The following is a 24478-nucleotide window of genomic DNA, read 5'->3' as shown; positions in this document are numbered from 1 at the left end:
CATCACGTTTCTGATTTGATGTTGTTCACCATATTCCCCCTCGAGTTTTATTGTCGGTCTGGCGATCCCTTTTTCGTCGTCGGGCATCCCAACCAAGTTTTCAAGCACTGGCCAGGAGTTTGGAGGATTCTTTTTTTTAACTTTCTGTTGTTTTTTCTACCCTGTGAAGAAAGGGGGGATTTATCACATACACGAGCGGCTCGATGCATAAAGATGTCATTTTGGGTGTCTGTCTTTATACATGTGTAATTTTTCTTCTTTTCTATTGTGACTCCCTTCAATTTCAAGGGGCAATCTTTTGGGTGGCGGACTTTGATTCAAAGAATGAAGCGGAAGATGGGATGATTCTTATGAGGGGGGACCCATTTGATCTTTGGGTTCCAATTACAAATTACATATAGGGAAAACAAAAACGTGGAATTTTTGTTTTCCGAAAGACGATAGTGGTAAATACTAGTTTCAAAGACCTTAATCATTCGCCTTGATCGTTTTCTTCTGAGGGGAGCAGTTCTGGGAACCAGCCGTATTGGGAGAAGTCTACTGAGTGTTCGCCCATTGCATTTGTCTCGACTTGCACGCCTTCTGCTTGGAGGGCATCAGCTTGTGAGCGGGATCCTCCAGGTTGAGATCTAGATAGTCAGATGTGATGTGTATGTATGTGAGGGATTGATGGACGAACCTAGGTGATATTTGGCCTTTGGAGTTTATGACTCTTTGCCATGGGACGTTGTCGTGGTTGAAGGGCTGGGATGGATCGGCGGGGAGGTGTTTTAGACAGACGCCGACTTGACGAGGTCTTTGAGCTGGAGGACGTTAGTGATTGGGGATTTTGGGTGTGTGAGGGAGGGTTTGGTACGGGTTCCAACGAGCATGGCGATGTGACCGTATGTTGTGACTTTGCCGTGGGGGATCTCTTGGACAGCTGAGTATACGGCGTGGAAGAAGGCTTGTGCTTCGTCTGAACGGGGCATTATGAAGGTGCATGAGACATGGATATTGGTATGAGTAGTCACAATGAAGAATGAGTGTTAATTGGACTAAACAAGGCCGTTGTAGTCCAGTGAGTGAAGTGCCGATTCATGGTGCTGAAGGGCGTGATGTAAATAGCGGGGTATGCCACTATCCAGTCAATCACCAAAGAAAGTTGGTTGAGTAAGATTCTTGTTCAAGATTATTCTATTGTTCATTCATATTTTATGTACAGTCTATGTCTATCATTTATATCCCGCTAATTCAATCGATGTTCTTCTGGTTAACCAAAACATATCGGTATCGTGCCTTTCCATTCTCCATATCAACAACAGCCTGGTTGGCATCCTCCATCGGCCTCTTCTCAACCCAAGGCTTGACATTCTTCTCAACAGCAAGCTGCAGCATCTCCTCGATATCCTTAGGCGATCCAATCAAGCTTCCACTCAGTTTGAACTGGCCCATGATGAGGTTGAACGCATTGATGGGGGGCAATTCACCAGAGTCAGGAGCTCCGACCTGCACAAAGTCGGCGCCGTGACGGAGAAGCTTGAAGTAGTCGCTGTAGGGCATCTTGCTGCTTGAGACGGTGCAGATCATGAGATCAATCGTCTTGGCGTTCTTGTTGGCCCAGTCCTCATCGTCGTCAGTAGCGATGTAAGCATCAGCGCCGAGAGCGAGGACTTCTTCCTTCTTGGAGGCCTTGCGAGAAATACCAATGACCTTATCGGCGCCGAGGGCCTTGGCGAACAGAACGCCAAAGTGGCCCAGACCGCCTACACCGACGATGCCAACAGTCTTTCCAGGACCGCAGCCGTTGTTACGGAGAGGAGCGTAGACGGTAACACCGCCGCAGAGCATGGGCGCAGCGTACTCTGAGGGGAGACTCTCGGGGATCTTTACGACGAAGCGAGAGTCGGTGCGGTTGTAGTCTGCGTATCCGCCGTAGGACTTTCCGATGTCGTCGGGGTAGATGGAGCCGTAGGTGCTGACCATCTTGGGGCAGTAGTTGAGGCGGCCGGCGGAGCACTCGGAGCAGTCGTCGCGGAGACAGCTGCGGGCCTGGGCGCCCACACCGACTCTGTCGCCGACCTTGATGTTTGTGACGTTGGAGCCGACGCGGACAGCCTTGCCGACGATTTCGTGGCCGACACAGCAGGCTGCTTCTGTCAGTACTTGCACCACTGTATGTCTGGACTGAGAGAGCACTTACGGAAAGGTGTCTCGCCCCAACCGGAGCGAAGAATGTGAAGGTCAGAACCGCAGATACCGCAGTGTGTGATCTTGATGTCGACGTCGTTCTCCTCCCATTTCTTGGGCTCAAAGGTATCCCACTCCATCTTTCCTTGGACGGAGCTAGGATCGCGGCCAAGCCAGCCCTTGAATTCGTAATCAGTAGACATTTTGATGAATTATTCTGTAATTTGAATGATGAAAAGCAAACTTCAGAAGATGAAAAGCAAACAAGATTGTATTGATCAGATCATCTACGTGAGTTTGCAAGCTATATATATCACTCTCACCTCCAAGATTCTACAACCATCCAAGGCAAGGGGAAGAGAAAAAAAAGATCGGACTCCGCAACGTCATCGAAGACCCGAGAATTTATCAGCATCGATGGACGATGTAATGCTATGGAATGGAGATGGATATAAACGGAGTTAAATTTTCCATTTGGGACTGGACGCAAAGAGGAAGCCATCGCCGTTAGTTAGCCCACTAATCGAAGTCCGCATTGCGAGGGAAAAGGCCCGTAAAGGGAGGGTGACGTCTCCAGATTGAGGCGGGTCTGCCACGAGGGAGATGCATCGGCACTTGATGATTCAATGGAGATACTAGCTAGACTCGATGGAGACTGTTACTATTACTATCTATGGATGGATGGAGCATGCATTGATCTTGGAGGAGTCGGACGGTGTTACATTTGATCCGAGTGTTGGGTTGGATTAGAGGTCTGACATCAGTGTCCCGTCACGTTAAATTAAATTCTGCTCGGGTCTTGATGTCAGCAGGTTGCATTAGCGCCATCAGTGCTATCCCCGTAGCAAATCAGAGCCCATCACTGAAGCTTCGATCCCAGCTAATCAACCTTCCAAAGGCTTCAGAAGCAGTGAGAAACCATCAATTGTAAGCAATAAACAGCCCGAGGTCTACGTAGTCTTTTATCTCTACCGCTCAGTAATAAACTCCTTCTTCTTTCCCTCCCGGAGTTTACAATTTCCTCGTCAGCCAAGTACATAAAAAGTCTTGACCGAGTATTGAGGGTCTAACTAATCTCGCACTCTTCACGTAAGAATCCCGATGGCAGAGCTTACTCAACCGCCGGCTCCGAAACGTCTCGGCCAGCTGCCCCAGTTAACGGAGCTCAAGGACCCAGATGATGATTGGACGGGGATCACTGAGGCGAGGGATAGACGGAGACGCCAGAACCGCCTGAATCAGAGAGCTTATCGTCAGTCCCCTACTACCCCCCATACATACTGTGTTTTGCTATACTGTACTGTTCATTGAAGTAAAAACTGACTCTAGCAGGTAAACGGAAGGCTCGGAATGAGGAATATGCCAATGTCACCCCCGAAGAAGTCCACACGAATGGAATCCTCATATTCACTACTGCCAGAGAACGTGCTGTTGCATATGCATTCATGCAACTTGTACACATGCAACATAGTCTAAAGAATCATCGTCCGGCGCTTCTACCTTCGCTCATCCGTCTCAACGCCGTTAATGCCGTGTCGAGCAATGCAGTTCACATCGGTATCCCGCTGCAGGGATTATGCTGCGACGATGTGATATCGCCCTGGAACGCGCTAGGTCCCTCGTCCACAGACGGTACCTTGGTGAAGTCCTCATGTCCCGAATCGTTACGGCCAACAAAGCTACAGATCGAGATTGAGCATCATCCTTGGGTCGATTTACTGCCGTTTCCTCAATTGAGAGATAACATGCTCAAAGGATACACCAGCGGTGTATTTGATGAAGATGAGCTGTGTATCGACATACTAGGACTCATGAGTAGCCAGGGCTTGGATGATGCTTATCTGATTGTTTGGGGAGAGGCGCATGATGGGAAGAGCTGGGAGGTCAGTGTGGGATTTCTGAAGAAATGGGGATGGTTGCTGAAGGGCTGTTCGGAGTTGGTCGAATCAACGAATCGATGGCGACAACAAAGAGGAGAAGCAAAACTAAATATTCAGGTCTAATATACAACAAAGCGATGCGATGCCAATTGCGAGAAAAACGAAGCTATAAGAATGAATGTGAAGAAGGGTAAAAACAGAACAAACGCGAGGAAAGACAAAACGCAGAAAACCAGCCAGCAAATCCGTTAACGAAAAACAAGAACTCTCCATGCAAGATCATCACTTCGAATCGAGAAAGGGATCATGCGATGGCCTTCCACTGCAATAATCGAGGATTCCCCAATTCCCATGACAGGTCAAATACCCATCAACAGCGCCAACAGCAACATCTATCGCAAGTCAGTAACAAAACATCATACCCGGAAGGAAAACATACTCAAGTCAATGCTCGTTCGATGAAATCGGTTCCCGAAATCATTCTTGCCCTTCTTCAAACCACTCCAGCACCCGCAGTTGAAGTTACTTCCCGTCAACTTACACGCCGTACACGACCCGTGAAAATTCCCACTACCATCATCATCAGCGATCATCCAAACAACAATAAACAGTGAGGATACTTACTTGGCACCACGATACAGCTCTCCCTCCGAATTAAGCAAGCACTTACTCAGCGCCAACCACGTACAGAGATACTTGCCGTTCTTATCAGGACATTTGGCGACAAGCCACGGCGAAGACTTGTACCCGGTGAAGCTGTTCTTGCGGGGATGTGTGTCGTCTGCTTTTGCGAGGTAGAAGCGCACATCTTTGCACTTGTCGTAGAAACCGCCTGAGATGAAGCGCGGTGCGACGCGGGAGGGATGCTGCTGGGAGAGTGAGGTTGTGTTGAGGGAGGGAGGGGATGTAGCGAAGGCGCTGAGGGTGAGGGTTAGGAGGAGGAGGGGGGAAAACATTTTGATGGTTGCGTATAGTAATATTGGTAATTTTGTTTGATCTTTGATCTGTAGGTTGGGAATGAGAATGGTGGTTATGGAGAGCTATATACTTACCTTATTACATCTGCTTCGAAGGCCACGAGAATGGGGATCCTAAATTACCATGGTGAAGTCATTGAGAAACTCGACAATAACGAGAACATTTGTATTATTCTTTGGCTGATACATAAGACCCGGTCAAGGCCTTATTGCCATGGCCTCAAGTTGCTATTTCGAGGTGTAGAACAAAGAGGTGAAACACCAGCGTCGCCCAATACGTGACCTCTGTTCATGAACATTGCGACTCGATTACAAAGGTATTCCAAAGAACTTGGAAAACAGATACATATTGACGAATGCTGGTAACCTTCTTGGAATATGACCTCTGGAACTTTAGGAAGGAATTGAGTCATGGAACGCATGTTACATGGGACCGAAGCCTTGAATGGACGGTATTTTCTCCCGCTTCCAACACTCCATTCGTAGGGTGAGAGGGTTGGACAGGCTACTAGGTCGAAGGCCTTGGGCCTTGCACCAGTTGGAAAAGCGCTCAGAGCAAGGTATTCTTTCAAGGCGTCATCATCAATGTTGATATTCTATCAAGATGATCATGAGAGGCATATCTTGTCCGATCCGGGCTGCGCTGGTCTACTCAGCGCGAAGATCATTGCAATCTACCGCCCTTCGGGGAGCAATAAAGCATCGGACCTTGATACAGGACATCAAAATAAACTTAGCAAAAGGTATCCTAAGTTTATCCTTAACTTAGGTATACGAAACTTATGCTAGGTTACCTAAGTTTTTTTGGTCATTTAGGATCAAGGTCCGATCCCTTAATCCCGACTTAAAAGCCTTCTAAAAGGATGCGCCTCCGTATTCAGCACATACTCATCCAAACTGATCAAATCCGGTTCTGAGAAGATCAGGTAGAAGTACTTTAACGTCTCCGAGAACCAAAAACTCTATGCCCTCATTAGCACACACACACACACACACACACACCCTATCATTAAGTCAATAACTCACCTCCATAGAATCAGTCTTCGACGTCTCCGTACTCGTGACATCATCAACAGCTGCATTCGCAAGCTCAGTGCTCGAATACTTCACAACAGCCTGGAACATATCCCACGCCATATCCTGCCACTTCGGATCAGCCGTGAGTCTATACATGATGAACACACTCTCGATAGCTTCAGGCCGGAGAATATATCGTGGATCGCGCGCGTGGCGGAACCCGGGAGGGAGTTTTTGGTTGTTTAGCGGCTTCCAGAGCGTTTCGTTCCATTCGCAGGGTGAGAGGGTCGGACAGGCTACTAGATCGAAGATCTCGGGCATTATACCGGTCGGAAAAGCGCTATATGCCCAAGCACACCCTCGGGCGAGTCTTTTCCCAATATTAACGTGTTGTTCGATACTGAAGAGTTTCCCAGCGAGTGCAAACATTCCTCCTGCGAAGCAGGTAAGATGTTGGCTCTCTGTGCTCAACTCAATCTTCTCACCGACCCTAGCATCGCCTAAAAACAGAACATCTTCTTGGTTCGGCAGCATAGGCCTGTAGAGCAAATGCTTGATAATAACATCCGCCGCCGTGCGATACATGCTTTCGTAGTTCTCGTCCAACCCACCGAGTAGGGCATGCATCTTGGGTAGATACTCATAAAGAGAATCAGCCAGCGCACCAAGCGAAAACGTGTTATCGTGCACAGCTTCGTTCTGGAAGTCAAGACACATGGGCCATATTCCCGGTAAAAGAGTACTGTTCTGAATCCTGAGTAAGAACCGCGATACGCGATCTGTCGCGTCGTAGAATTTGGGATCGTTGGTTAGTTGTGAGAGCTTGGTAAACTCCATGACCAACGAGCTCGGTGAGGCTGAAGGGTCGTGAATACCGGCAACTTGCTTGCCCTTTAACGCATCATCGAAATTGAGCCAAAAACCAGGGAGTCGGTTTGGCGTGTCAAAGGCGATGTATAGCATTTCTCCGAGTTCTGTGGCTTTTTGCAGTAATGCTGGTTCGCGACTTAGTTCATATGAGCTGAGAAGACCGCCGAGATGTCGAATTGTCGTTTCGAAGAGATTGACTGCTTTCTCGTCTGTTTTCCCCCAATCTATCGCCGCAGCCGCACTCGCAGCTTCGTTGAATTCCGTCTTCAGATCCATTATCCAAAGGGTGTCCAGCGCATCAACCAACGTAGCAGCCCACCCGCCAAATGGATTCTTCGCCTGTCCCGTCAGCGGCATCAACTCATCCCTCCCCCAGGCCTTCAACCTATACGACTCCCAGCCTCTCCTAAACTCCCTCTTCACAGCATCTCTCCTCTTCTCAGTCTCCCCCGTCTTAACAAATTTGCCCTTCTCAGCTTGGATTCTCGGCATGCGCTTTGCGTGACCAATAGGTAAAGGCTTGACATCCGCCGGCGGATGAACAAGCCCTACGGTCGACCAGTCAAAAGAGCTCTTTACAAACACCACGCCGCTTTGGTGCGATAATTGACGCCATAGAAAGAGGGTTGTGAGAAAGACGGCGATGAGCACGACGCGTGAGGGGAGGCGTCTTGAAGCACGGCGACGAAACATGGTGTGCTGAGACAAAGAAAAGAAAAACAAACACAAAAAACAAAAAAGGTGTAAGATGTCCTGAAATGGCTTCTTTGTTGCGGTTTACGGATTGAGTTAAAGTCAGTAGTGATAAGCCAGCCTATCCTGATCCCTGTGAGGTGGTACCTATCCTACCCTAGCTTACTCTGTAGGGTTGATGGTCCGGAAGCCTAAAACGAGACTATTTCCGTTTGTGGAAGTCCTGGCTTTGATGCTATACATAGTATAAGTGTTTCTTTCGCCTTGCCCGATACATAGGAAAACAGGCCATTGGGATAGTGAGAAGGTGGTGTTCTTATAGTAGACTTGGCTTTTGTAAGTGGTTGGTAAATCGTGGTGTTGGTTGGACTTAGGCACGAGCCTTTGAGTCCTCGTGGACGACAAATAACAAGATGCACTTTCTGCTCGCATTCATGAACATGATCTACTGACTTACTATTCCATTTTCTTTCTTTTGTAATACCATAATTCGCGATGTATCGATTTCTGTTGACATTTCTCTTCATGCAAAAGGCCCTCACATCATCATGCGACGCAGAGCCCTTAGTTCTTCCACTTCAAGACGTCCAAGTCCTTCCAGACGTCGCCGACTCATTCATGAAAGGGATTCCGGCTAAAATAGGGACACCGCCTCAGAATCTAGTTCTTTTGCCTTGGGCGTAAGTTCACACTCTGATCACAATTATCTGTAACTAACATAGACAGTGACTTGAATAATTCATGGATATACGCCGAGCCATTCTGCAAAGACTCAGGCATTCCAAACGACGAATCATGCAAAGTCCGAAGAGGAGGAATATTCAACGAAGAGAAATCCACGAGTTTCAGAGGAGCGAGGGACATCGTCAAAGCAGGCGGTGCACCAGACGAGACATTCTTCAAAGGCGGGCAATACGGAGTTCGGAACCTTGTCAAAAGCGCAAACGGCGCAGTCGACACTTTCAACCTCGAAGGTTCCGCCGATCTCGACGACTTTCCCTTTGGTATACCGACAAGTAAATGGGATGATACATACAGCACTCTAAGTCCTCTTGGCCTGGGCAGAAACTCAACATATCTCAACGCCTTGCGCAAGGCAGGGAAGATTGGTTCGCGAGTATGGTCTATATTCTGGGGCCGTATGTGGATCAAAGAACCTCTCAACGGATCGCTAATTCTGGGCGGTTATGACGAGAAGAAAGTTACTGGTGCTAATTACACTGCGCCGCTTGTGTATGGCGATTTTGATGGCTCGGATGGGTGTTGGACTGGTATGAAGGTGACTTTGACTGATATCCAGATCAACTATCTCGGCGGGACGAATGTTAGTATCTTTCCCAAGGGAACGACGCTTCAGTGCTGTATAGATCCAGCGAATCATTTGCTTCTTGAAGCGCCGACGCCGTATATACGAAATTTTGAGTCTATCAGTGGCTTGAAGACGAATTACTCGTCTAGTGGACTGCACTGGAACGCCCTTCAGACAGGCCTGGATAAGCAGTACGAGGTATCAATCTCTAATTATGCTCGAAATCACTGACACTCGTAGATTCCTGTCAGACCTAACATTTCATCTCGACTCCGGTCTCAAGATCCGCGTCCCAAACAACCAATACATGATTCCCACCGTCGACATCGCCTCCAACGGCTCACGAATAACCGACAGCTCCAAACGAGATATCCTCATGATAGACATTGAAGACGAACCGCCCATCCTCGGCCGATATTTCCTCACAGCAGCGCATCTCATGGTCAATCACGATGCTGGGACTTTTACGCTCTGGCAGGCTAATGCCACTCGAGAAAGAAGCCTCGTTAAAGTATACGATGAAGAGACGGGGAAGAAGTGTGAGAATACCACGGGGATTATACAACCGTCTGCATCTTACACCGGCTCTGCATCTGAGAGCTCAAGGCCAGATAAAGGGGTTGGTTCGAATTCCGGTTCACCCTCTGGTGCGGTCATCGGAGGCGCCGTTGTTGGTGCCGTAGCTGGGGCAGTGCTGATAGGCCTGGGGATTACTTACTTCCTAATCAGGAGGAAACGAAAAGCTGGTAAGTGATTTCTCGAATTTTGTGTTGTGAGAGTACTGACTGGGGTTGTAAGATACATACTACTTTTATCCTGCTCACGAGGAGCTACAAAGAGCGGATATATACGAGATGGATGGGAACCCAGGAGCCGACGACGAATCCTACATGAAAGCTGGAATTCAGAAGTGATGGGTAAGGAGTGCATGCCGGGTTAGAAGTATTGGAAAGCCAGGTGATGGAGAGGATCGCAACGGGATCCAATGCTTCCCGACTTACTCCAAACGTCATGTATTGGGGGGCTATGAGCGGGTTTAATAGTATTTGTATGAAATGATAGATCGTAATGAATATGAAAGGAAAGCTATCGTGTACAGATCATCGCGTAGTATTGCTTATATACTAATAGGTTATATTAATAGTTAAGATTAAAATATATAGCAGTTATAATATATTAATAAAGGCTTGAAGAGAGTACTTGCTTGGCTACATTTATGTAAAGCCAGCCTGGGATCCCTGTCACCTAGGCTCGAGGTTTATATTTGTACTTTCGACGCCTCAATTTCGTGTTCTTATATCCAATCTCCACGATTTGCGTACGACAACTAAGATTCAAACTTAAAAATAGTAAATAACACGTATCGAGTGTCTAAATAGCTGACGAAGCCTCAGATAGCACACTGAGCAAGCTTACAGCAGCGCTGCCAATTCCAACTACACCACCTGGAACACCCTTATCATAGACCCTTGCGCTGCGCTGAAGCCCAAACCGACCATTCTTTTCCCTGTAGGGGTTGCGTTTTGTGCGTATAATAGGTCCCTTAAATTGGGTTCCGTACAAAACCTCTTGTTTACTCCCGGGCTTTTCTTGCTTCTTTTCGGCTCTTCTTCGCGGGGGATACCCTGCGACATCACTCTGACGAGTCTTGGTAGTCCCCCTGCGATGCGTTCGAACAGCTGCGCTACCCTTGTCGTCGCCTTCGATCAGAGGGATGAAGGAGATCTCTTCGTTATCGATATCTGCGAACACAGGATGTCCTTGCCCAGAAGAACTTCTGTCTTCAGGATACGGCGGTGGAGGACGTGAGGTTATCGTCGATTCACTCTCGTGAACGAGCTTTGCCACTTGTTCTCTGGATAAAATACCAAGTATGGCAACATAATCCGGTCTTGCTTCATATCGCACGCCCGCTTGTTGAAGTACCTCGACACTGACAAGTTTGCGTGATATCTTCGTCCAATGGGCGCCGTCAGCTATTTCTATACCGTGTTGATCGGGGGACATATGTTGAGACGATTGAGTAGGACGGGACGGATGGTTATTGCGCCTGCGCCTGTATTTGGACCTTGACGAGGCAATGGGCGGTGATGTTTCATCGAGATCGCTTCCATCCCCATGAAATCCGTCCTCATCACAAGAGGTTTCTTTTGACCGAAGCTGTGCTGGCACGGCCTGTCGTGGAATCTTTGATTCCCTTGGTGAAAGGGCAGGTTGGATGTGTTGAATGGTTGCATCCTTTCCATCTAGAGCAATAATGTCCTCTGTAGTGATGACATCCATTTGTATACCGGTATCATACTTGTGCTCCAGATCCGGCTTCTTTCGGCCGTGAGAGTCAGTTCCCTGAGATTCCATGACTGGTTTATGAACATGAGAAAGTGTGTTAGTGGTGGTATCGGCAATATAGCCGAGGTCTTTGATATACGCCATGAGGATATCCTGCTCCATGTCAGCATTGGCGAAAGAGCTTCCGCAATTTTGTATGACTCACTTTCTTTTTGCTTAGGATTTGAGAAGAAAATCCTTCTTTCTCCAGCAGTAGCTGGAAATGTCTCCATAACTCATCATTCCCCCCTGAAAAGGATTCGGCATTCCAGTGGGCGAAAAGGTGAGCAGCAATATGGTCGACCTTGTCCTTGATTTCTTCGAGGTCAGACTGGTGTTGGTCGTAGATTTGAGGCTTTTGTAACTGAATTGAGTCTAGCAGTAGCTCAATAGCTATCCGTTTACCAGCCAAAACTGGCTCTATGGGCTTCAGTTCACCGCTCTTGGAACCTTCCTCCCCAGCAAGACTTATCTCCTCATCGCGATAAGTATCAAGTAAAGAATTGACTCGCTTCATTGCGAAATCCCAATCCTCGACTAGTGAATGGAGATGATTTGTGTAGGATTGTTGGATGTGCACAGGCAACTCTTCTTGTTCCTCGGCGACTTCATCTCGCAGCCGCCTGAGAGTCATTTCAAGTTTGTACAATTTAGTAGCCACGTTGGCGAAATCTGGGCCATATGCACCAACGCGTCGATACGAGGCCTGGACCAACTCCCGAATGGCGTCAATCTGAGCAAGGTCACTACTTTCGGTCTTGGTAAATTCCGAAGAATCTACAGATGCTGCTGCTTCCCAAAATCTCTTTCGAGCGGAGATTGCCATTTTATCACCAGCGAAGCGGTGCTGGAAGAAATTGAAGACGGCGAATTCATCTCTCATCATAATATACGAGTCGGGCTGATTCTGTACCTTGGCCCATATTTCTTCCAGTGCAGACTCAAGGATCTCTCTGATAGAAGGATACGAAGCCCCGTCAGGACTTTCACAAGCGATCTCGAGGCTCTGTGGAACAATGTCATGTACAGATAGTGCGCGCTTAGATGAAGACTTTTCAGATGCTTCCTTATAAGGCGAGGGTGACATGGGTTGGCCTCCCTTCATATCTTCTGGGCGAGTTGCCTGTGTATCTTCCTGCTTTTCGCATGTTTCGGTGATCGGTGAAACTTCCAGGTTGGCTGGTGCGTGACTCATCAACTCCTCTTGCAACATTCGAATGTCATCATTACTTGGCAAGAACACTCATGTGGCATTCATCTGCACCTTAATACTGTCGAGAGTCGAACGAATGGGCATCACTTGGGCCTCTCCAAAGGCATCAGTTGAAACAACATGACCATATAATACCGAGGTCTTCGCATCGACTACCCATGAGCCGGAGTCACCGGGACCTAACGCTGGCGCACATGGTCAGTTTGCTACAACAGAGTACCCAAACTCACTTACAAGAGCCATGCTCCATGGCAAGATCATAGACCTCAACAAACGATGATCCGGGGGATATCAGCACAGAGGAAGTGTCAAGAGACACCTCTCCAATCGCCTTGGCACCTTTCTTCAGTACCATGACTTGCCTAGACACTGATACACAGGGGTTCCCAACTGGGAACAGGATGGGTTCAAGGTCACTTTCTTCCTCAAAATCTGACGAGTCAGACTGTCCACCTAGGACAACTCTATTTGGTAATGTCGCCTGTTGGTTCAAATCAATAATAGCCCAGTCATAGTTCTGTGCCATCGGAGAATCGAACGTATTGCAAAGGATGGTGCCGATTTCCAAGGTGTTTTGTGATGCAGTGGTGTCCAGTCCCTTTCCATCCAAGTGCTCAGGATGCTGCACTGAGCTTTCAGTCGTGATCGTGGACTCGCAATCAGAGTCGCTTTCGCTCTCGGAAGCGTCCGAGGATGAGGATGAGAAGGGCACTTCTCTATCATGCGTCAAGAGCTGGCCAGAGAGAGGACTGTGCAATTTCTTCAGAGAATGGGCAGCCGTCAAGCCAACTAGACGCTTATGAGTGGCTTCAACCACAATGATACCACCAAAAGTCGCTACGACAGACACATTGCCTCGTCTCAGTCTGATGGGTGTTCCACACCATGTTTTCTCTGGTACAGAGTCTGTCAGAACCTCTATCGCCTCGTCATCCGTCAGTCGCAAGAGTGCCTTTTCCAGTACAAAGACACGAAAGTCAGGCAAAAGCTCTTCCGCGACATGACCTTGCGCGAAGAACTTCCTCACTCTCTTGGCGATTTTTCTTTCACACTGAATGACGATATGGAGTTTGGTGCTTAGTGAGTTGAGTCCCAGGTATTTCAGTTTCATAGAAATGTCTCCTGGATCTTTCTTTCTCTTGAGGATGTAGTCCAGCAGTGGCTGGGTGTACAAGACTTTGATGTCGAAGAACCGCGCTTTCAGTCGATCAGATATAGGGCTGTCAAAGCACCTAAGCTCAGTTCCGGGCAGTTCTAATCCAGGAGGCTCGTTTTGATGATCTTGAGATGATGGCGTGGTGATGCCGATACCAGAATCAGACTCTTCATACTGCGGTGTCTTGGGACCTGCCCGTTGTGCTGGTTGTGATGTGATGTTTGGAGAGGAACGAAAAGGAACAGAATCTCGCCAATTTGAGAACTTGTGCCTCAGGCCACCCGGACATTCGACATCTGGGCTATCTTGGGTAGCCACCTGGGTTGAACTTCCCTCGCCGCCTCTCAGGCGGGACGGCAGTTGCTCTTGCCATCTTTCAACGGTCGTCATTTCGGTGTGAGCACTGTAAACTTCTTGAATCTCTGAAAGTGATAAAAAGTTCAACTGAATATCCAAAACACCGATACTGTCGAGGATATCCGCATATGTAAGACGTGACGAGCGTGCTTGGGGCTCAGCTTCGAGAGCGGTGGCTAAGCATCAAGACTGCATAAGTAGCTGCATGACCATCACAGATCAGGCCAATCACTACACCACAACCAATCCGAGGTCGATTTTCAAGCCTCGATCTACAATCAGGCTCTACATGAGGCTGTCTTCAAAGTTGCAATAATATCTATGTTTCGCCCTCTGCGAATCTGAATCGAAGCGCATTCCAGGTCTTCAAACTCATCACAGCTTCTAATCTTTCACATACAATGGTATCGAGGATCAGTAGTGACTTCAATCAAGATGTGTATCTGGACATAGTGATGGCTTTGTGGTCATGGGATCTGTCTCAGTCCTGCAATGAACGACAGCCTCATGTCTGTATCTATCAGCGCTGCATCGGCGGTCGCATTCCTCAGCTTCAGCGATATTTTGCGTACTACAATGCAATTGTCTCGACGTATATGGACGCAACCCCTGCGAATGAAAGACGCATAGAAACACACGAGGATCTGTTTCAGGTCGTTTCCATCTTAAAGTCCAATCCGGACGCAACTCTATCGGAACTGTGCCGATTGACTTGTGCGAATACGAATACAACCTCACATCAGACTGATGGAACAAGTCAAGTCGATGCAGTGGCACTTGGCGTGAAGGCACTTCTGATGATCGACCCTTCAGCACTGCATCATTCTTCTGACAGACTCGAGAAAGGGACCTATCGAATTCACTGGAAAGAAGATGTACCTCTCAGCAAATACGTCCAAGACTCGTTTCCACTTGGTAATCACAATGTGCTAAGCTATAACAATAGCGAGCTGTTTGCGGATATAAAGAAGGAACTCAGAGCCGTCAACCTGAAGAAACGACTAGGTATCACTATCAGTGCGACATCAGATATTCGCAACCACCTGCATTTTGATAGAAAAAACAACTACCTCGAGGTTTACCACTACACCACCTTTCTGAAGGAACAGTTGAGAGTGACTCGGGATGTTGGAGATTGTTCCAGTCCGTCTTCTTCACTCAAGAGGTAAGGTCCATGCAAACAAGAACTCTCAGGTTGCTTACAGTATGCAGAGGAGTATTACCACGCCAACTAGTCCTCGAGATATTGGACTCTCTACAAGGAACTCTGTTCCCGCTTTCGGATCCAAGATCCAAGAAGCTTCTCCGTTCACTCATATCGAAATGCTCTTTCGATCCAGACATCCTCAACTTTGAAGTCAGTTCCGTCAGACGTGTGGGGGAAGAGAGCGTTCCATATGTCTACTTAGCCGAACGACTGGCAGACTTATACAACGAGCTTCAAACCCCTCGACCTCGTGGCTGGCTCCAGCAGTCCATGCAGAGAAAAAGTGGTGCGAGACATGTAATGATGGCTACGCTCATCGGAGTCATCTTTGCTGTGCTCTTGGGAATAGCATCGCTTGCTGTAAGTTCGTATCAAGCTTGGATAGCATATCAGGCATGGAAGCACCCTGTTCAGCCTTCCTAGAGCCTTATGATTCAGTCAAGAAGCATGATGACCGCAGCAACTTCCTCTGCGGCAATTCTCTCTGAAATGAGTCAATTCGGTGCTTAAGGTGTCACATACGACCACAGCTCGTGGAGAACGCGGGACCCCTACGCCTTAGCTTGGTATGTGCTTATGGAAGGTCAATTGACCCGACGCAAAAAGATTAGAATAAGAATAGCAATGGACCGTAAGATATCACGGAAGCTTGGCATTTGCGGGTAGATTGACGTTAGTTTGGATAGCCTGGCGAACTTGGAAGCCTTAATCGCCGTTCGTAATCTATCGGCCTCTTCACTAATTAGCGTCTTGGCTTGTAGCTCCTATCCTGTGGTTAGTCGTGCCTGTAATCAAGATTTCATCAAAACGTATGGAACAAAGACCGAGAGGATGCTCGTTCACTGTGTGCCTCTAGATTACTGGTATCACAATCCCAATAGTATCGCGCGCCCTGTATGGCAATCTCATACGTGACATCCTAGCTTTGCAATCAACTGAAACATATAACTAAGTAAATCATTATAACAATCTCGGTACTGTCCCTCGTATAACATCAAAATACTTGAACTCATGACAACATCCAAACTGTGTTTCTCCACTACCACCACTCTTTCCGAGCTGCAAACACCCTATCCACAAGGGTAGCCACAGGCGCATCAAACTTACTTTGCTGCAAATGAACCACTGCGGCTCAACTCCTCATCTATTCCATATTTGAAGGCCTACACCTTATCGCTGAGCCAACCACTGACGCAAAAGATATTTCGCACGATCCAAATGAGAAATAGCATAATTGTAGTCCTGAAAATACGTCATGGCCGCAACAGGTTCATTCGAGCTCTGGAGGTCATGTATATCGCATAGAAGATCAAGTGTATCTCTATGTTTAGCAGACTTGCACATGAGGTCATTCCCTTCGCTGTCTGGAAAACGTCGATTATTGAGAAGGGATCTATTCTCGCCTAGTTTTAAGTACTTGTCTACAGCACGCAGGTGACGAAGTATCCCGTTACCCTCTAGATCCTCAATCACCTCTTGTACCTGTTCTTCATTCTCATCAGTAGCTAAGAGCCCTATCGTCGTAACAACTGGATCTTCGCTGTTGCACGAGGTCCCAGACAAGGCTTCAGTATCTGGCACATCAATATCCCGATTGACGCTATCGTCAAAGGAGTATTCCATTTCGTTGCTCTGGTTCGACATCTGCATGCCCAATCGCGAAGGGAACAATACGATGCGTGCCGATAAGTGTTCAAGACGCGTCGAAGATTCACGGAAGGGACCTGCCAAGCGACGACCTTCTCGAACTACACTATCTTCCGATTATATGGTATTATAGTACTTGAGTATGTGTATAAGGATTACGCGACGTATACGAGAACAACTGATTATGATCGCGGGCTATGATACGGTTTAGATATCCTGCACAGAAGATGTTATTTATGGAGGCGTCACTTGACTGCCCGGTGTACGTGTACTCCGTGCTATTGAGGCCATACTTACACTTATCTTCGTTCGTAGTAGTTGACGGCCTGACGATAGATGATGATGTAGGATGGAAGAAAGCGAGTAAGTTCTACTGCCTCACAGGGAGATGTGTGCTTCTTATAGTCAAGGAGTTCATCTTCAAGACCCCGCAATTGCGTGGTCACATCGTTATAATTGGTCCTTTGTCAAGTTCACCCTCCATCTCGCGGCCGTTCCCCTTGTGATTGGGCCTGCTAGTTAGCGAGTAGGGCTGGACTTCTCAGTCCAGATTGCTAGCCCTTGTTACAGGCAAAGCAAAAGATCTGTTTAGAGTAGAACAGCTTAGATCCGGGGCGGTCCATCCCGCGACTAGCCAAGTCGAATCGACAATTAGTGCATATCCCAGTCAGCCATACTAACAGCAAAAGCTCTCGGTAAAGGGATCAGCCTGGAATAGGATCTCGGTTTTGCACAAGATATTGATTCTACTGGTATACGATCGAGCTCACCGTAAGATACATCAGCTTCTCATATCTGTCGAGTATATGTACGGTCTATCGGACATAGTCAGAAGCAAGCACGCCATGCTTTAACCCGATCTTGGGAATTCAACATTATCGAATGAGCGTAAAGTGGCAGTCCATTTGACCACTGAAATTGGATCCGTGCAGCTAATCGGTGGGTTTTCTAACGGCATGTTACAGACAATGGTTAGGAGCTAGAAGTAAATGCTTACAAGTATGTGATGCAAAAGCGTACGGGTGATGGGATATTCCAAGTCTGCTTTTATCGTTGATAAGCTCGAATATAGGGGTCTTTAAACTCGTCGGGTCCACCCCGTGGTGAACAAACGACTATATTCGATTCTTGCTCCTCAGCATAAAGTCCTGGGTAAAGTTTTACCATGTGAAACAACCATCGGAATAAAAGCCCGGGGCTCGCGGAGGCCGATAGATAACAAAAATATGGAGAGGCATAATAGCACCCCCGAGGATTGGGTCTAGACGAGAGCAACGTGATCGAAAGCCAAATGTGAAGAAACTCGGTCACGGGGGGTTGAAGGGCCACCCTAGCAGAGGAGCTGACTCAGAATAGGTTTAGCAGGTTTTCGGAGGACAGTGATAGGGATTTATAGTGCAGATCCATTCTCTTCCACCTAAACTACCCAAGAAACTGTGCCATACAACATAGTGGCCGCAAACGATAATTTTGAGGTCTGCTTCGCTAGCCTAGCAGTCGAAGAACTCCTTGCCAAAACTGGCGCAGCATTCTGATAAAGACCGAATCACTTTATTCAGCATGGGACTCGCGTGCGCTACCCCCACGGCATCCTCTAATTACACCCAGGCAGGTGTTTCCGCTTCTCTGTTGAAATGTGGGTGGTGTGACAGCTGGCAGAGGGGTGAGTGTGCCTCGTAAGGAAGTTGGTGCACTGTCGATGCCCCAAAGTTTCTTGAATTATCGCATATATCAATGACTTGACCTGATCTCTCAGCGTACTTGCCTAACTTACGATGAAAAGTAAATACAAACAAATCGGTTCTGCTTGCATCGTTAGCGGTTTTGGTAGCCATCATGAATGCATTGAATGACTTCTGCAGGCTTTGTTGTCAATCAGGCTGTGACCAACACAACCAACACAACCAACAGTTCTTCACATACGCACGCATCTATGATGTGAAGGGAGGCCCACCAAACGACCAGGTTTGGCTGTCAATATTAGCCAAAGACCAAGTTCATCAACAGATCAGGCTGCCGTCATTTCCCACGCTTCTAATGCCCAATTTCCTCCGGTTCCTAGATACTCAGGACTAATTAAATGTTCCGGCAACCTGCAAACTTTATCCTAAATCAGAATGCCGTCGCACAACGAAGAGCGAGTGCAGGGAGTGAAGGATCTGTCGCCTCGCCGAGACGCGTCAGATGCCATCAACCAATTGGTGACCTTGCTTCACCAGTACTGTTCCGAGGGCGGTTTCGATACCCTGAAGCAAGTCGTCGGAGAGAACGAAGAACTCAAACAAGACAAAACAAAGCTCCAAACCGCATACGATACGAACATCGAAGCGCTATCTCGACATAAGACTGAGTTTGAGAGACAGAAGGTCGATTTTGAGAAGCAGCTCGGCTCTCAAAGGGCACAGAACGAGGCAATCCTCAAAGCAAAACAAGCAGCCGACGAAAGCATCAAAAAACGCCAAGCTGAATTGACGGCGCTGCAAGAGAAGCTCGAGATGCAGTCATCATATGCCAAACAGTTGATGAATGAGATCAAGAAAAAGGAGTCCACGATCAATGCACTCGAGGCCACTAACGCTTCGCAGCAGGAAAAGTTGACGAAAGCAGAGAAAGAGTCGGCAACGTATCAAAGTGCAAGGGAGTCTATGCAAAAGCGAGTAGATGGTCTAACTACGAGCTTAGACCAAGTGCGCGGAAGATTAACAACGTTTCATTCTTTCGTTGTCGAGCTTGACAACTTTGAGGCCAGAAGAGCCGAAGTGTACGTTAAAGCCAGAGTGCTATTACAGCCAACTTCTAATATGCTTGAGTAGTGGAGATGCTTTGGATAGTATTTTGAAGAACGCGCTCAACCTCATGGAATCGTCCATTGGGATCGCTCTAGACGAAGCATGCCTGACTGACGCCGCAGTATGGGGAAGGCTTCGAAATCACGCTTCCATCCAGCGCACTATCCCTCTCCCTGCTTCTAACTCTCCAGCCGCTAAGCAAATGAGGGTTGCTGCCGGTCTCAGGATTTACAGCATGGCTCTCGCCGATCATGTCTTCAGATCAACATATCTCACTCAAAACAGCGATTTCGAAGATGTCCTACGGGATTTAGAGACAGAGGATCCAATGCATGAAGCTTTCACGCGTGCGGTTTTGCTGAAGATCCAGCCAGCAAGGCAAGCCCGAAATAGAGAAGCTCGTGCCAAGATGGTTGCTGATCAAGTTTCTGATGCCATTGCCGACTTGGTCCCTTCTTCACAGAAGGAAACTTTGAAAGCACGCCTGTACCAGGTCTCATTGGAGGCATGCAAGGCCTGGTTAATTGTTCAGCAACTATTGGAGCCAGTCCGCCCAGTATTCTCTTTGCGTATGCCTGAGGACTGGGTGCCGTTACCATCGTTGGAATCCCAACGCAACAGCAAGGCCGGACTATCCGGCGTAGCTCGGGAGCCTTTGGTGACGCGGGCAGAAAACCAGGGCCAGCCGAGAGCTAAGTCTCAGCCGATAGAAATTGACGACATCATGCAGGTTATCTGGCCAGCATTTTATGTTCCATCTTCTCAACATGAGGATGATGTCGGTGACCAAGTTCCGGAACTTGTCCACAGAGGGCATGTCATTACACGTTCACAAGGCAGGGAGGCAGAGGTCGAAACTTCACGCAGAAATGCGAGAAAGAACGCAAGACAGAACAATGGATCTAGCCCTACACAGAGGAAGAGAAGAGACTCAGCTGTTTTTTTATCCAAGACTTTTCCTGGAGGTATTGGTACCGAAAAGGGCAATTAAAGTAGTTCACAGCTGAGGACTACCTTATACATAACAGCACAGTCGCCAGGGCCTTTCCCTTCTCCGCCTCTTCCTTTCTATTCTTCTTTCTATTCTTCTTTCTCTTTTTCTTTCTTTTCAACTTTACTTCTTTTATTCTTTCCTTCTCTCCTCCTTTATTTTCTTCTCTCTCCTGCAAAGATTCTCTTTTAACAGATTGTTTAGTGGTCCCCTACCTCACGTTCAATGGTACAGTTGTATTTATCAGTAGCCGTCACTCATTTGGCTATAATCTACAGAAAAACAATTTAATCAAAATTCGAATCTGAGAAAGAATAATGATGCTCTTCCGGGAAAAGCTAGTCTCTCAATTTAGCTGTTCTGATGATGTTGTTTATATGATACGATGTTCATGGACTAAACTTTACGACCGTGGTAACTCAGACCTGATAAAATCGCTCGTCATCCATCTTCCTCGATAATTTCTTTCTGTGTAGATCGTAAAGAGCCCAGTTCTACGAGCATTCTTCTCACAAAACTGGGGAATCCGAAGCTCTCAAAGTAGCGACAGACGACAAATGATACTAGTGCCAAACACTATAAAACAAGTGGAAAGACCGCGATACCATGGCAACATGTAGCGAGATCTGCCAAGCCAGCGGACTTGAGGTCGATATGCCAGGGCCATGTGAAAGTTATTGCAGCACCTGATGAGAGAGAAGAGGCAGAAAAGGCTAGTTAAAGGGCTGCTGAAACATGTGTGCGTATGTGTACCGATAAAGAGTCAAGGTGCGGTGTCCTAGACAGTCAGGGTGAGAAAGATGCTGGAAAAGATTTAGTAAAGAGGGCTTCTGTGGCGGAATGAAAGTCGCCGAACTGATCTGGTTTGAGATATTGACTGAAGAACCACGACTGATAGCGTCGGCGTCGGAGATTTCAAAGAATAGTACTGTAAGGACGATCAGCTCGACAAGGAGCAGGATGCTTCGCACAACATACCCCAAGAAAAGAGATGATGCAATCATCTCATGCGCGGAACTTCGTACCCTGTCCCCCAGCCCATGTCTAGATTGTGGTCGGATACCCTCCCCGGAATGGAGTTCGATGCTTCACGCTAAAGCTAGACTGACAACATAATGGATGTTGACTCTCACGACATGTTGGTTCGACGAACCTCGACCTGACGAGCAATCAAATTTGCTTTGCTATCCTTACCATGAAGAGCAAGGATGCCTATTGAACGTATGCCGGTCAGCGGCCGTGTATGTCGCTTATGCTTATCCAGGTCATCATCATACATGATTCGTCCATGGGCCAACAAAGAAGCTTGGGTACGAGAGCTTTGGAGGCTCCCGAAGGTACCTAGGGTCCTAGAGAGTCAACCAGTATTTTAAACCAGCCGCAGACATCAGTGGGGGGAGAATCACTACGCAGCTAGAGCTCTCAAAGTAATCATTCAATTACTGCCACGGAAATAGCTTCTTTGCCTCCTTGTCGCTATTTTACTGCATATCAATATGTTTCTGCAACTTATTGGTCTGGGATTGCAGCTTGAATGTGGTAGGTTTTGAGGGCGGTATTACAAAGGGGATCGTAATGGTGAGACCTGTGGAACGAGGCTCATGTTTGAAGTTCACAGACGAATTGCAAAATTATGTAAACAAATCACAAAGAAGACTAAAATAATCGGCAACATGGCCAAATGAATGGTACAGCTTCGCAAATGGAACTGCTGTGCCAGTAACGCAAGGTGTGAAGAGGACTTGGCAGAACTTGAACTTTAGATTCACGGGCTGGACAAGCAACATTTCAGAGGTGCGTGCGGTGAGGCCAACATTGTGTGTCCGGTCCAGAAATGCATCTACACCGTACGCAAACGTCGTCCATTCAACTGCTCTACACGCGAGCTTCTAGGGACGCCGCTCATCAACATGTTTAGCTATCCTCATCTAGTCCTTTTACCAATTTGTTCTTTACTTATGTTTAGCGGCTAGACATGGCATCCAAGCTCATTGTAGCTTTCGTTGTGCCGGTCGACATCAAACGGAAGATGGACGGCTAGATCGATCCCGGCATGTTGACATCTTAAGCTGTGAATATTGAAGTACTATGGGCGGACTGCCTCAGAAGCACTTGAACAAGCCAACCTTCAAAGCCAGATTGGCCAACTACATTTATTATACCAAGCTACAGAAAAAACGTCTGGTATCAAGGTGTGTCTACCAACATTTGGTTTGTGCTATTTTAATTCGTGCAGTCGGGCACCATGTGTCGTGTTGTTTGGCAAGCGTATCTGCATTGGGTATGTCTCATTGATACCATGGGGAAAATGTTTCTTCAAGCAAGACATGTCTGAGTGTAACCCCTTGATGACTTGAATAGTCACTCTGCGTCTGGCACTAATCATTGTAAGGCTATTCTTTCCCCAGGTGTATGCTCAAGTTTCAGTATAGCTCAATCGTATTTGGCATCAACCCATGACAATTTTTGTCTGTTTATTACTATCCTTTGAATGGTAATGCTTTTCGTTGCAACAGGAGTCAGATGGTCATTCTGGATTCAGTCGTAATTTTGACTTTGTGTATAGGTGCGTTTTGCGCGTTCACGCTGCCTGGGGAAACCATGTATCGAACTTTCTCCCTACTGATACCCTCCGTGGGAGCAGGCGGAGTTACGATAGACATGCCAAACACGTCCTGGGGTACCAATATCACCGGAATTGAGATGTACCTCGATTGAAACAACAGTGCAGTGCTCGTTGATGGGTACTTTGGGCGACCAATCTATGTGAACGGATACAGGGTTCAACCTTGTTGTTCTCTATATGCTTGATACTTGGAAAGACGGTTCAGCTCTACAAGATGCCTGCATTCAAACATAAATGAAGCCAAGTTGAGCCGGGCGGCATCCTTCACAATCGACTAGCGAGCACGGAGGCCATGACTCAGTATAACAAGGGCTAAGTCTGATACGCGATGCGATGCGGAAACGAGAACCAATCCAGATGGTACTGTCGAAGAAGAAATACAAACGGGTCTGTATCTACATTAATTCCAGTAATCAGTTGAATGAACCTCGGTAATAGCTTGGGCCGCTCTTCTCCGAGTCCCCTCGATGACGATGGCCACGCGACAGTCATAGTCAACACTGCATTTATCAAGCACGAGCCATTCTAAGTAGCTATGCAATACCTACAGCATGTCTATAGCCATATATACCGATGGTGGGATGGCCTGACCAGTTCCCTTCGTGCGACACTCTCAGGCTGATGGCGTTAAGAGTTACTTGGCGGCTCTTGCTTCCCCTGTGCCCCCAATACTGGTCCGATGTAATTCGGCGTTGGCTGCCAAGGTATCGGCTGGATGAATTGCTTTGATCGTGATACGGCCGGTGTTTATTCTTGAGGAAGGTTAAGGCCGAAGGTGGCGCCAAGCTCAGGTCTGCTAAATTCCATCTGTCCTAGCTCTTCTCATGACGGATACACTACTGGATACAACGGATCTACCGCATGATCGACCAAAACATAAGCTTCTCAAGGAAAAGCGTGATGAAGCCAACGGCTGGGTACATTCGGCTGCCTTAATTTATCTTGCTGCCTTCGAAATCATGCTCGACCCGGTGACTGCCTGTCGTGGACTTTGACGCTTCTAGACTCTCCAGCGGTGAAGCAATGGTCATATAGACAGTCTTGCACGCCCCACCTCTAGCTGCCTTAGAAAGAGCGAAACTCACCGGCATTGTTGTGTAGATGGTGGAGGGAAAGATGCAATCTAGCGATCAACATGCTATTGATGCGAGAGGTATGTCCTGGGCAAGATTGATCTGGCAGCCATGTCCGACAGGATTTGCGAAGTCCATTCAATTTTATGGGCGATTCAGGATCCTAGCTGTTAATA

The 24478-nt window shown here is 47.5% G+C and overlaps 10 protein-coding genes; 4 read left to right on the top strand and 6 right to left on the bottom strand.

Annotated features, from left to right (window-relative positions):
- Positions 1 to 472: 472 nt before the first annotated feature.
- FFUJ_01914 (related to MGMT family protein) lies at positions 473 to 971 on the bottom strand (the record flags this gene model as incomplete). XM_023573406.1 has 3 exons in its annotated part: positions 473 to 629; positions 680 to 803; positions 857 to 971. The coding sequence occupies 3 exons, from the start codon at positions 969 to 971 to the stop codon at positions 473 to 475; spliced, it is 396 nt and encodes a 131-aa protein (XP_023423680.1).
- A 262-nt stretch (positions 972 to 1233) lies between these two features.
- Positions 1234 to 2372, bottom strand: FFUJ_01915 (related to alcohol dehydrogenase, class C; the record flags this gene model as incomplete). XM_023573395.1 has 2 exons in its annotated part: positions 1234 to 2129; positions 2183 to 2372. The coding sequence occupies 2 exons, from the start codon at positions 2370 to 2372 to the stop codon at positions 1234 to 1236; spliced, it is 1086 nt and encodes a 361-aa protein (XP_023423679.1).
- An 898-nt stretch (positions 2373 to 3270) lies between these two features.
- Positions 3271 to 4172, top strand: FFUJ_01916 (uncharacterized protein; the record flags this gene model as incomplete). XM_023573384.1 has 2 exons in its annotated part: positions 3271 to 3421; positions 3502 to 4172. The coding sequence occupies 2 exons, from the start codon at positions 3271 to 3273 to the stop codon at positions 4170 to 4172; spliced, it is 822 nt and encodes a 273-aa protein (XP_023423678.1).
- A 159-nt stretch (positions 4173 to 4331) lies between these two features.
- Positions 4332 to 5005, bottom strand: FFUJ_01917 (uncharacterized protein; the record flags this gene model as incomplete). XM_023573373.1 has 3 exons in its annotated part: positions 4332 to 4441; positions 4489 to 4619; positions 4674 to 5005. 3 exons carry the CDS (start codon positions 5003 to 5005, stop codon positions 4332 to 4334), a joined length of 573 nt encoding a protein of 190 aa, XP_023423677.1.
- An 854-nt stretch (positions 5006 to 5859) lies between these two features.
- Positions 5860 to 7606, bottom strand: FFUJ_01918 (related to alpha-mannosidase; the record flags this gene model as incomplete). XM_023573362.1 has 2 exons in its annotated part: positions 5860 to 5988; positions 6053 to 7606. 2 exons carry the CDS (start codon positions 7604 to 7606, stop codon positions 5860 to 5862), a joined length of 1683 nt encoding a protein of 560 aa, XP_023423676.1.
- Positions 7607 to 8101: 495 nt separating this feature from the next.
- On the top strand, positions 8102 to 9829 carry FFUJ_01919 (uncharacterized protein; the record flags this gene model as incomplete). XM_023573351.1 has 4 exons in its annotated part: positions 8102 to 8286; positions 8333 to 9106; positions 9156 to 9661; positions 9714 to 9829. 4 exons carry the CDS (start codon positions 8102 to 8104, stop codon positions 9827 to 9829), a joined length of 1581 nt encoding a protein of 526 aa, XP_023423675.1.
- A 457-nt stretch (positions 9830 to 10286) lies between these two features.
- FFUJ_01920 (uncharacterized protein) lies at positions 10287 to 14002 on the bottom strand (the record flags this gene model as incomplete). XM_023573340.1 has 4 exons in its annotated part: positions 10287 to 11357; positions 11410 to 12446; positions 12516 to 12641; positions 12691 to 14002. 4 exons carry the CDS (start codon positions 14000 to 14002, stop codon positions 10287 to 10289), a joined length of 3546 nt encoding a protein of 1181 aa, XP_023423674.1.
- Positions 14003 to 14370: 368 nt separating this feature from the next.
- Positions 14371 to 15599, top strand: FFUJ_01921 (uncharacterized protein; the record flags this gene model as incomplete). XM_023573328.1 has 2 exons in its annotated part: positions 14371 to 15134; positions 15182 to 15599. 2 exons carry the CDS (start codon positions 14371 to 14373, stop codon positions 15597 to 15599), a joined length of 1182 nt encoding a protein of 393 aa, XP_023423673.1.
- A 747-nt stretch (positions 15600 to 16346) lies between these two features.
- FFUJ_01922 (uncharacterized protein) lies at positions 16347 to 16820 on the bottom strand (the record flags this gene model as incomplete). Its single annotated transcript, XM_023573317.1, has 1 exon — positions 16347 to 16820. The coding sequence occupies one exon, from the start codon at positions 16818 to 16820 to the stop codon at positions 16347 to 16349; it is 474 nt and encodes a 157-aa protein (XP_023423672.1).
- Positions 16821 to 18940: 2120 nt separating this feature from the next.
- On the top strand, positions 18941 to 20603 carry FFUJ_01923 (uncharacterized protein; the record flags this gene model as incomplete). XM_023573306.1 has 2 exons in its annotated part: positions 18941 to 19584; positions 19637 to 20603. The coding sequence occupies 2 exons, from the start codon at positions 18941 to 18943 to the stop codon at positions 20601 to 20603; spliced, it is 1611 nt and encodes a 536-aa protein (XP_023423671.1).
- Positions 20604 to 24478: the final 3875 nt, after the last annotated feature.

Source organism: Fusarium fujikuroi, chromosome FFUJ_chr01, assembly GCF_900079805.1.
Source record: "Fusarium fujikuroi IMI 58289 draft genome, chromosome FFUJ_chr01".
NCBI classification, from domain to species: domain Eukaryota; kingdom Fungi; phylum Ascomycota; class Sordariomycetes; order Hypocreales; family Nectriaceae; genus Fusarium; species Fusarium fujikuroi.
This window is presented reverse-complemented; position numbering and strand designations above follow the sequence as displayed.